The sequence below is a fragment of the Orbicella faveolata genome, unplaced genomic scaffold (assembly GCF_042242905.1).
Source record: "Orbicella faveolata isolate gen_17 unplaced genomic scaffold, um_ofav_v1 contig_14, whole genome shotgun sequence".
Lineage (NCBI taxonomy): Eukaryota > Metazoa > Cnidaria > Anthozoa > Scleractinia > Merulinidae > Orbicella > Orbicella faveolata.
This window is the reverse complement of record NW_028301541.1, coordinates 3079123-3091692: the sequence shown is the minus strand read 5'-3', so window position 1 is coordinate 3091692 and position 12570 is coordinate 3079123. Positions and strand designations below refer to the sequence as shown.

The 12570-nt window shown below is 39.1% G+C and overlaps 1 protein-coding gene across 1 annotated transcript in view; it reads left to right on the top strand.

Annotated features, from left to right (window-relative positions):
- Positions 1–467: 467 nt before the first annotated feature.
- LOC110069394 (uncharacterized) overlaps positions 468–12570 on the top strand; it is a 28901-nt gene continuing 16798 nt past the window's right edge. Inside the window, exons 1-8 of the mRNA XM_020776922.2 lie at positions 468–636; positions 6070–6360; positions 6851–7165; positions 7916–8212; positions 8746–9051; positions 9949–10346; positions 11052–11146; positions 11584–11749. Of these exons, the coding sequence (XP_020632581.2) occupies positions 546–636; positions 6070–6360; positions 6851–7165; positions 7916–8212; positions 8746–9051; positions 9949–10346; positions 11052–11146; positions 11584–11749 (1959 nt within the window). The 5' untranslated portion in view covers positions 468–545. The remainder of the gene's footprint in view (positions 637–6069; positions 6361–6850; positions 7166–7915; positions 8213–8745; positions 9052–9948; positions 10347–11051; positions 11147–11583; positions 11750–12570) is intronic.

Sequence of the window (12570 nt, the reverse complement as noted above, 5' to 3'; positions counted from 1 at the left end):
ACTTCTATCCTGTTATTATTATTATTATTATTATTAATGTTATTTATTTTTATTTTTACTGAACGTTATTTGAATTCTAAACGACTTAAAATAGTCACTTTTGAGGCCGTAAACAGTTGCAGTAGTTGCTAAGTATTTAAAGATCATAACTTAAAAGAAACCTTCGTAAATTATTCATTATTAACGTGTAAAAAAACTTCTTGTGAGAAAATTGTAGCATTACTTCCATGCCAAAATACACGCAATTCATAAAACAATTCACTAGTTGGTGGAAATTAAAACTCAAAATGACAAAGAACTTTTAGTTGGTCGCAAACACAACACTTCGTGCATGGAAGGATTTAAACTCTTACAAACCAAAATCAGTATTCATTTGCTTTGAATAATTAATCCCCGTTCAAACTTGACAACAGGTGTTTTGGCGGTAAAACGTGAACAAACAAATGCATTGCGTAAATGAAGCTCTAAGTAATTATATGTGTCAGTAACATCAGCGAGTAAACGTGTTTAATATCAGCTTCAAAACCAACACGAAGACTTCCGGAATGAACCGTTATCAATTCTTACAAGTGTTTACTCTATTTTATGGGCAAGCTATTCTGTGGAAAATCGGGTTTACATCAGAAATTCCAATTGGTAAGTTACCATTTTATTCAGATGCACCAACGCTTTCAATTAAAGCGCTGTTTCACTCGTTAATGTTAGTTTGGGGATGAGGAGAAATGTTTAAACAATTGTTTGCAGTCGATCATTGCCACGAATCGAATTTGGTTCTTGTTTGTGTTGAGGTGACGATAATGATCTTTATTGAAAACGTGATAAAGGTAAGAAAAAGAACGAACTAAAGCGACATATACTGTTTTGCATAATTACAGTGGAGGAATCCGATTCGTAGTTGGTTTAGTTTCCCTTTAGATTTCTCAATAGAGCCGGTACCTGTTACGTCGTGGCGCAGATTGTTCTTTCAAAGATGCTACTATAGCTAAAACTGCGTTTTAAAGAAGTTTGAGTGTGACCTTGGCGAAGTGACTTTTCTATCTAGCTTTCTCAAACCGAACTTAGCATGGCGCTGGGCACTCAGTAGCTATTCAAGATACCCCGGGGCTAGTTTATATGTCGTTTTAAACATCATTATCGCTCTCTGCTTCCCACCATTGCTGAAATTGCTGACTTCTTGCACGTTCTCTGTATTGACTATATAAACAATAGCCCCCATTTGGCGCGAAAATATCCTCGGATATCTGTCCGCATGACATTATCTGTTCCGAGAAGCGAACAGTTTTCCGAGAGCGTACGTAGCTCGAGGAAAACTGTGATCTTTAAGGAACAGATATTGTCCAAGGACAAATATCCGAGCATATTTTCAAAGTCAAATGGAGGCTGTTGTGTTTATTATCCTTCAAATATTTTTCGCAACACGCGCCGTTTTGAAAATTGGGAGTATTTAACAATTATTCGCCAAAGGCAAAGTGAATATTCACCAATGTTCACCGAGCCTGAGGCGAATAATTGTTTTAGTACAATTTGCAGAGGACTAAAACATACAGACACAGCCGCAGTTGTTCGTGTGCATACACGTATGCAGCCGTAGTTTTAATAATCAGCTTACATGTACATCGATTGTCAATCAATTTACTCATCGAATTCGCACAATACGAAAAGTAAATTCATCCGGTACCTTCGTTTTATCGTTGACTTCATTTACAGTTATCATCGTCGCCTAAAAATGAGTAGCTTTAGTTTGAAGAAAAATAAATTTTGGTCAATCGATCTGACCTGCTGGCGATCAACGCAACCACTGCCTTTACGATTCTTAAAAGCCTTGAATACGAGTTCTTGAAAAGATTTTTGGTCCAAGGGCGACAGCAGTCATTTTGAAAATTCTCCATCCTTTCAAATATCCTAGACTTGGAGTGATATCTTCCGAATAAATGAAAAATTCCTTCAGCAACTGTCCGCCATGTTTTGTTATGAGAAAATTCGCCGTTCCACAGACAATTCTTTATTATTTGGAAAATTTTAGGAAAAAACCGACAGTAGCCTTTTTTCAGTTAACAGCTAGAGATCTTAAGTTTTGTTCTTCATTGTACTTTGCCGATTCTTTGTATACCTGAGCGTGTGCAACGCTGTTTCACTAACTTTCATTTAGAAGACAAGTAGTTCGTTATCGGGTCATTTGAGTTTCTTTTTATTATTGAAATCTACCTTCCGTTCCCTCAGAAACTAGCCAGCTGAACTACTTTTCACTAACGAAGTTTTATTAGTTTTCTCGGAAGTTAGCCAGCTGAACTACTTTTCACTAATGGAGTTTTGATGTTTTCTATTCATAGGATAATTTTTCCTTGCTGTCGGTAACACCAATTCAGAATTTCAAATTTAAGTATCTCACTTTTAATTTCCTAAGTTTGTTCTATCTTAATCTCAGCCTGTGTAATTTTAATCCTAGCACTCTAGTTTTAGTTTTGGAAGCCTCGTGGTGTTGATTAGAATTCGCTATCTTAATTAAATACTTTCCGCTCGTATTGTATATTTGAAGTTACATTAGCATATTGTAAACACTTGACGTGTAAAGGATGATATATAAGCAAGTGCGTTTGTAAAGCTTTTTCGATTACATCGGTTACATCGTTACGGTTACATTGATTACTCCGACGAGTATGTCAGTTTCACCCTCAACGTTAGAGTGCAGAATAAACTACTGTTGGACCAAGTTATGTCTCTTCCTTGACGTCCGTAGTGAAGACCATTGAAGAAGGTCCTCGTGTACCAGGAAATCGTGACGAATTTCCGTTCCCGCAGCCAAGCAGTGCTCTCCAAGAGTTAGATTCCCCCAGTTGTCAGTCAAGTGTCCCGGTTCAGTCCGAAATTTACAGTGTTGCAGGAAAAACTTATCGTCACAGTTTACTTGCCGAGATGGCAAAGATGGCGAGCTTAGAAACCAGGCTCTAGCGGGGTGAATATAGCGTCAAAGGATGAGCTTTTCTACCAATCAGAATGTCCAATTCGTATATTCACCTCTGGAAATTATACTAATCTCGGATATTCCCCAGTTTAAGGTGGGGAATTCGGTCACGTGACGCGTTTAGACCAATCGCGCGCGAGCGAAAATATTTGATAGATTATAGAATTATATATTTATCAGAGTGATAACACTTTCCCTTTTCTGTACAACCCTACCAGCTAACCTCTCACGATGTTACATGTTTACTATGAATCATAAATATCTTTTGCGGTAAATTTACAACAATACGGAAAAAACGACACTAAATGTAAGAACATATTCAAGGTTCACTGTTTGTACAAGCATTCTTGTTTGAATGAAGAATCTAGTCGTGGCAGTCAAGGCCTTTTGACTTTACCTGCAAGATTGCTTAACGACATGGACTATTTCAAGTTTAAATTATCAATTGCGTTCGCGGGTCAAGCTGTGTATATTCAAACTTTGCTAAAGCTTCGGAATCTCGCCTTCGTAACTGTTCTTGAAATTACCCGTTGACAAATTAAGTCACCGTTAGAGCCCATTCACGGTGCTCAGGCTGAGAACCACTAAAGAAGCAATGATGAATAAAAAAGGAGCCAGGATTTTAAAGTCAGGAAAGTTTGACAACAAGAATTCCTAACGATAAACTTGAAACATTTAGGCTGAAAGCTCCAAGATGACACGGTTGCTTTTATTTATACCATCGTTTAACTAAAATGATAGTTTTTGTTTTGTTTTGTTTCGTAGTTGCTTTTTCTTTGCTACAGTAGTATAGGAAAGTGATGTAATTTCAACACTCTGACAGTTCTGAGCAGGGGTCAGTGTGTGAATATCAGTTTATGCATTGTATATGATATGAGAATATTCGTTATGAGCTCACGCAAGGGAAACCGCTTATGTTAACAAAAAGTTAACGGATTCAGCAGAAAAAATCATCACTCATACACAACGAAATAAATTTGCATTCCAGGGGGTGGTGTTGGCGGATTTTTTGTAAGACTTTGAGTTCTGCTTACTTTCAAAGGAACTTCTTCAAACAAATGACATCGATGGGTCGGTGGTCCACACAAATACCACATGCTAAAATTCTGTAAACTTTCTAATATCAGGTAAATAAGTACGACTGTTTTAAAAAGGTAAAAAGAAAACGTACTGGCATGGACTCTCCAGTAGGAGACTTGGTTTATAGTCAGAACAACTGAAAACCTCTCATTTAACTGACCCAACTTTAATTACAGACCAATGGAAGATCTTTGCCAGCAAACTGCAACCTTTCTCAGGCGCAGATTCCGCCGTAAAATACCACATAAACACAATAACGATCATTCCTATCATTGGGCTTCACTGAGATACAGAGAACAATTTTTACAATAACTGTCTGATTTCTCTTGCGCTGATTGGCTCATTTTTATCACCAATAAGAGTACAGACGGATAAAGTTTTAATTATGCAAGCTTTCAAGTTCAACTTTCAGCTGTCAAACTGTCAACTTTATGACCAATGAGATTTTATGGACTTTTTTAAGTAGCCAATCAAAAAGTTAGAAAAGCTATTGACAATGTTCGCGAAATTTTGAATAAAATTCACTTATCTTTGTTTACGGCAAGATTACGGCGTCTTTTCCCCTCATTTATTCCCGGCATTTCACCATTCTGGGGTCTTGTTATTGTAAAAAACAAATTGACGTCAGTTTTTATGCGTCTGTCCTCTTATTAATGATAAATTGCGTCATAACATTGTCAAAGTTTACTGCGGAACCACTCGCCTGCGGCTCGTGGTTCCACAGCCACTTTGACAATATTATGACGCAATTTCTCAAGTGAATATGGTGGGGATCTATCTGTCACGTGAGCTTTCCGCCGTTGGAGAACACCTTTAGATAGGGAAACAGACCACAAGTTGGAGGAGAGTAAGGTGGCTATCATAGCTTGGGAAAAAACGGCTTCAGGATTCGTGAGGCCTTGTAAATTCTGTACCAGTCCCCAACGCTCAATCAAGACCGTGGATTGGAACTTCCAGCCCGATACGGGGATGTTTTGGCACGTGACGTGGCTCACCCAAGCTCATGTGACAAATAGATTCTCGCCACATTCACTTGAGAAAGATGTTGTGACAGCGTCGAAAGCTTGTGATCGCTAAAACATTGACTCTGCTTCGGTATCTTGTTTCTTATGATGCAGAAAATGTTTGGAGAGAAATATAGTCTAGAGCAATTGTCATGAAAATGCTTTTCCGACGCGCCATTCAAACGAGGAAACAAACTCTTTCTGTCAATGTACATAACTTCACAAAGTTTTCAAAAAGTATTTTAATAATTATTTGTTTCTTGATAGTATTTATAACCTGCTTATCGCAGTGACCTTTATGATAAAGTTATGTGCAGCTCCTTTTTGATTAGCTTTTGACAATTATCGCTCTAAAACTTATGTGACAGCTGACGCATTAGGAATTTAACAAAATGACATCAGTTTTTTGTGCGTTTGTCCTCTTATTGATGATAAATTTCGTCATAACATTGTCAGAGTTTACTGCGGAACCACTCGCCTGCGGCTCGTGGTTCCACAACGCTATCGAATTCATCGTGAGTAGTGATAAGTTAATAAAGATGGTGAATTTTAAGTTCGGTAATGAAATGTGAAGGTGAATTAATCAACATGACACGAGCGTGGGACAAAGAAAAATTCTCAGTCCCGGACAGGAATTGAACCCATGACCTCCCGAACCGATCCTAGCAGTATGCAGGACACCTGTCATATATGAACTCAGTTAAATGATCTCCATGAGTTCTCGTAGCTCAGTGGATAGAGCGCCCGCCCGGTGTTCGGGAGGTCATGGGTTCGATTCCTGTAGGGGACTGAGAATTTTTCTTTGTGCCACGCTCGTGTCACGTTGATTAATTCACCTTCATATTTCATTACCGAGCTTAAAATTCACCATCTTTATTAACTTATCAATTAGACAGTTATTGTAAAATAATAATTTGCTTGAGGCGGAGCAAGCTAAACTCTGTTACATGTTAAAATCATATTTTTTAATTCTCTTAAATTAGCTTTTCAAGTTGATATTTGCTTTATTTGTATGATCCGTAGAGCCTCCATCTATAATAACTGCCTACAATACAAGCTCTTCATCCATCAATGTTACGTGGGGTTGGCATTCCACAGATTACCAAAACAAGGACAATATATCAGGCTACAAGCTGACGTACAGGGAGCCAAACAAGACTAATGAGGTGTTCCACCTCCTGTGTACACTGAACTCCTCAGTGGAATTGACCAAGTTGAAAGTGTTCACGGAGTACTGCATTGAAATAGCTTCTTTTACTAACAACACAGTTAGTAACAGAAGCCATTGTCTCTTCGTGACCACAGATGAAGAACGTGAGTAGAATTTGAAAAACTAGGAGGGGCCAGCAGAAGAAAGTGAAAATTATATCTATCACTTGCAAAGACCTTATTTAAAAGAGCTTACCAGAATTAGTCGTTTTAGTAAGTCCGAGAACGTTTCGACGGAAAGTCACCTTATTACAAGATTGAAACAGCGAAAAATTTCATGCAAATGTCGTCTGTTGCTACGAAAAGTGTGTCCCCTGAGTTGTAACCATGCAAACTCTTTAAAATAAACGGTTATTGCAAGTAAGTCAGTAAATTCTCAGTTTCTTTTCAGTTATGGCCAAAGAAATTGTTTTTCGTAAACGAAATTCAGGAAATTTGAGTTTGTGGTTCATGTCGTTACAAGTAATATATCTTGCTGATTTCCTTGTTGGTGTTGTTGTTGTTCTTCTTCTTCTTCTTCTTCTTCTTCTCATTTGATCAGAAGGCGACTTAAATCTCTCCCTAAACTTCACGCAAAGTAACTTTTGTTTTTCAGCTCCTGATGCTGCGCCTCAGAATTTCACAGCTTTTAGCATCAGCTCCACAAGTATTCGAGTTACTTGGGATCCGGTGCCAGTCGAAAACAGACGAGGAATTATTTTAGGATACCGACTATTCTTGAACAAATTGTCCGACAGTCGTCGTAAACGCCGAAGCACTGAAGGAGGTGTGGAAGTGAAAGCCAATAGTCTTAGCAAGGACATAGTCGAATTGGAAAAATTCACAAACTATTGTGTGTGTGCTGAAGCTTTCAACAGTAAGGGAGACAGTAATCGAACAAACCGTACCTGCACGAGAACAGACGAAGACGGTATGCACGTAATATTAAACTTAGATACTTTTTTGGGATACCATGATATTTTTCAAACTGCATGTTAAGCCTCTTATTTAAGAGACCTGCATTCACCAAGTCCTGTGTTCTTGGCACGACTTGCACGTGCTATGGAACAGCTTATCATAGCTCAAATTTGAATAACTAAACACCGCGGTTAGGAAAAAAAGGAGTAGTATCCATTGGTTTTTCTTCTTTTTGTAATTAATATGTAACCTAGTTTTCATTAGCCTCAGAAGTAGGATTTTAGTTTATTTAGTTCCAGGACACACCACACTCAAACCCAAGCTGGCTACATGTACTCTAAATTCCATTGCGCCATCAGAACAATGGGACTGAAATAATTACCACGCCCATGGGGTTAGCCCCAAGTGAAAACTCTCTTAGAGTGACAAACGCAAATGAACGTTCATTTGTGTTGTCATTTCATGGAAGTTTTCACAAAGGTTTAACCTCCTAACTTCCTTTCAGGGTGTCTCTTTACTTTACTTTCTGTTGTACCTCATGTGTTCGTCGTTGCTTTGTTTTTACTCTTTTATCAATTGTCACATACCTTCATTTGCATTCTGCATAGACTATTATTGCATTGCATTGCATTGTATTATATTGTTCGTTCAACATGGTTAGCCTCTAATCATGCCAATTTCCAGCCATCTTGATCTCACGCATGGTCAATAAACCATATATACGTTCTACTGAAAATAACAAACTTACATTTACTTTTCGCAGTGCCAAGTCATCCTCCTCAGATAATGCGGGGGCACAATACAAGCTCTACCAGCATTTCTGTCGGCTGGGAGGCAATACCCACAGAATCCATTCATGGAATACTTCTTGGTTACAAAGTGTTTTATGGGAAAACAAGTGAACCTGCTACTCAGTACAAAACCCTTAAAACTGATCAGTTAGAAATCAGTCTGACCAACCTAGAGAAGTTCACGGAGTACTGCGTAAAGCTGGCTGGATTCACAAGAGTCGGAGATGGCAACAAAAGTAGTTGCTTCAATGCTACAACCGATGAAGATGGTAAGTCCATTTCTTGCCCTCAGTCCTCGCTACTTACTAGAGGAGCTGAGGATTTGGAGACAAAATCAAAGATAAGGAAATAATCTCCATCCTGTAAGGCACTCTTGTGCGCCTTGAAACATTTTTCATACAGTAAAACTCACACTTGAATACAGCCCTCAACACATGTTGTTTGCGTGCACATGCCACAAAGGTTTATCAATGGTATGTTCAGAAAAAGTAAAGACCCTCCTGAGCCAATCAGAGCGTACGTCCTCAGTTCTCGATGTTAACAATTTAATGGCTCAGATTACGGCAAGATCTTCGTATCCGCACACATTTGAATTAACACGACTGATTGCATCTGTCTGATATAAAACGGCAAAACAAAGGTAGTACATCCACGTACAGCTTGTTCTCAAGTTTGGGTTGCGTGTCATAGCTTCGATATCGGTCATTTATCAAAGGCAGGCGTGTCATCTTATCATTTGTTCAATAGCAAAATACTAATAAAATCCTTTCCATTTTTTCAAAAAAAACAACAACAAAAAAAGTTCCCAGTGGAGCTCCACAACCTGTGGCGAAAAGCTTCTACAGTAAAACCGCCATCATGATAACATGGGATTTACTTCCCACAAGTGTCTCCCATGGGACCGTGATTGGATATGAAATACACGTCAAAGAAGCCAGAAGCGACACCAATCTTCCCGAGGATCTATTTGAAGAATGGGTAAAAATAGAGAACGGTTCACAAACTTCGTTCAGATTTGGAAATCTCTCTCTAGCCACAAAGTACCAGGTTCAGATGGCTGCTTACACATCTAAGGGCGCTGGACGTTTAAGTGCTGTTGTTTATGCTGGTAAGAGAGACTGTTTCACTAAACAGTCAAACCCCATTAAGACGCCACTTCCCTTGAAACAGGAGGTGGCTGCTTTATAGGGGTTCGTGAGGAATTAGCATGTGGCTCTGCTACATGTAGCCTGAGATCTTAGTAGAAAAGGCAATTTATTTAAATACAAACATGCTTTAATACAATCTGGAATTACGTAATAATATGCGTGTTTTTTGATCAGTGGTCACTTTCTATTTCGGACTCTTATCTGTCATAAAATAGCTGAACTGCGTGTATTAAATTTTGGGTGGCCGCTTAATAGGGGTAAGGAGATGAATAGAAAACTCTTGTTGAGACGGCTAAAAAGTGGCCGTGGTCGGTTAATAGGGGTTTTACTTACAGTATTTTACTGACAACAATTACGGGACTTTGATAACTGGCCGCTTAATAAAGGTGACCGGTTAATAGGGGTCTTTTATTTACAGTATTTTACTGACAACAATTCCGGGACTTTGATAACTGGCCGCGTAAAAGAGGGCTGGCCGCTTAACAAGTGGCCGCTTAATAGAGGTTCAACTTTAGTTCCTTGGGTTGTGCAGTTTAAGACTGAATAAAGACGTTCTACTATTGTTTAATGTTCGTCCTAGGGGTAATAACGGGGTGTTTCCGTGACTGCTATTTAATGAGGTTCAATATTGTCAAGGTACAGCCCGCAATACGTGCAGAGCAACTCAATAATTTTAAGCAAACGACAAAACAAGAAAACTTGGATCAACTGAGGATGACAGAAGTTTCTGTCAAAACCTGTTTTATAAACTTAAACGTTTTGTCGTTTCTTAACATTCTTGACTTGTGTGGTACTATCAAGACCCTTTGGAAGCTCAATAATTGCACTTACACCGTCTACCTGCAACTCCACTGTAGAAACCTGCCGCTGTCCCAAGCGTCTCTCAACGTTTAAACGTCCGTCATCCCTCGACAAAGGCGGACGCGGAGGTATAAGTGAGGTCATCGGCAATGTAATTATAGAATCATGCGGATACTGCATGGAACATGGAAAATCCGAGCTGGTATACACCAGCGTCGACGATGGAGAATCCAACGTTCGCTTTCCGGTGGAAGTGAAGAGTCCAAGAGGCAGCGAGTTTAGTAAGTTCGTGGCTGTGTTGGAGGTACCTGGAGTACTGATCATAAAGCGACGAGATGGGTCTGAACATCGTATCAATGAGGAAGTTATGACTAGTTCCGTCTTCGATACGTGGCCGGTTATTGCTGTGTCTCTGTTAATGATATACTTTGCGGGCGTCATAGTCTGGTTGCTGGTGAGTTTCTTAGATAAAGTGCATGTGAATTGTTTACATTGGAAAGCGAATGTTCAAAGGTGACAACAACGAAACAAAGACTTAACTTTTTGAACCATATATGAAACAACTAAAAAGTTAAATCTTAGAACCTAACACCCCTCATGTTAATCTCAAAGTACCCTAGTCAGCCTCCGAAATTATTGATAATGCATGATGAAGCGAAATCTTGTTTCTTTACTGTACGTTGTGTTCCTGAAAGTATGTTTAATTATCCTTAGCAGTTTCACAGTGATTTCCGTTTCAACATACCCCGAATCAAATATAATAACCCCTAAGAAATCATCTCAGACGTGCAGCAGCTCTCGTAAGCTTGTAATTCTCTTCATTGTTAGCAGCTGTTATTGTTTTAGGGCTAGGGACATTGTTTCTGTTGTTTGTTCTGTTGTTCTCTCAAAGGGTAGTAAGCCATTCATGTGAGACCTTACGAGAGCTGCTACATCACCCAATCATCTTAGAACTCCGTAACAACAGCAATAACCTCTACTTGTACTCAAAATACAAAAAACAAAATAACCCACTGACTCTGCCCGTGTGCGATCAGAGAACACCGGCGGCATCTAATTAACAATTAGACTCCAAGGTCGTCTACTGTTTTTTTCGCTGACAAATGCCTCTCTGATTTATAGATGGCGACTTATATGTTCGATTTCTATTTTCTTTCAGGATAGAAAAGGGAATCCTGGTGATCTTCCCAGAAATTTCATTAAAGGAGCTTACGAGGGATTCTGGTGGTCATTCATCACCATGACAACCGTGGGGTTAGGATATAAATGTTGTCAAATGAGAATAACGCACTTAAAATATAATCAACCATACATTCTAAAGCGCTCCGTTACTTCATACCTTAAAATTATGAACACTGTAAGCCTCCGAAAATGAACCTGCCAAAAAATGAACGTCCACCTCTTTTTTCAAAAGGAGCTACGTCACAGTTTGCTAATTTTGCTCAAGTTCGTTGTTTGTAATCATTGTTAATCTTCTCCATCCTTAACCATCTTTGTTCCTTTATGGTTTATTATTATCTTTTAGGTGTTTTTCTATCTTATATTACTAGTTAGCCACTATTTTCAGACTTCCTCAATTTAAAAGTAATTTTGTACGTTGTCGAAATAACTCAAAATGCTCTCACTAAGCCCCTTTAACTTCCATAACCCCATTTATTTTGCTTTAACAGTCTGAATTTCTCTATTTTCAGTTATGGCGATCGCTGTCCAAGGACCCTCTCAGCCAGAGCTTTTGCTATTATATGGTTGCTTGTCAGCATGGTGCTGTTTACATTTTTTATGGGTACCATATCGTCTATTTTGACTGTTACCGTGATGCATTCAAGGACAACACTGGTTCATAGGGGTGGAAATAAGGTTATTAGCACTACACGATTGGCTTAACATACTCACGCCACCTTTTTATCCAATCACAAGTAAAACCAAGTCCTCCTATGTTTTAATCTCATGCCTTTAGTTATACGGACTGCAGAGACAGAATACTCTCCCCAGAACTGGGAAATATTGCCCAAGTTCCTGGAAATCGACCTAAAGTTGGTCAAAATCACGATGCGCGTAGCCCAGTCTCGGCGACTTTCTAGTCACTAAGTCAGTTAATATTTCCGCCACACTGCCTATAAGTAAGCGCTCAAAAATTTTTCCTCTGTCCATTTCACTGAAAACCAAAGTCTTCTGGAATTAATTTACAGTCCCCAGGACTGGGAAATATCGCCCAAGTTCCTGGAAATCGACCCAAAGTTGGTGAAAATCACGCTGCGCGTAGCCCGGTCTCGGCGACTTTCTAGTCACTAACTGAGTTAAAGAGGGGCTATTTCTCGGCCAGACTGCTTATAACGAAGCGTTCAAAAATTTTTCCTCTCTTTATTTCACTAAAAACGAAAACCTTCTCGAGTTAGTTTAGAGTCTTTATGACTGGGATATATTGCCAAAAATCCTGTAAATCAACCCAAAGTTGGTCAAAGTCACGCTGCGCGTAGCCCGGTCTCGGCGACTTTCTAGTCACTAAGTCAGTTAATATTTCGGCCAGACTGCTTATAAGTAAGCGTTAGAAAATTTTTATTCTGTCCATTTCACTGAAAACCAAAGTCTTCTCGAATTAGTTTAGAGTCCTTAGGACTTGAAAATATCGCCCAAGTTTCTGGAAATGGACCCAAAGTTGGTCAAAATCACGCTGCGCG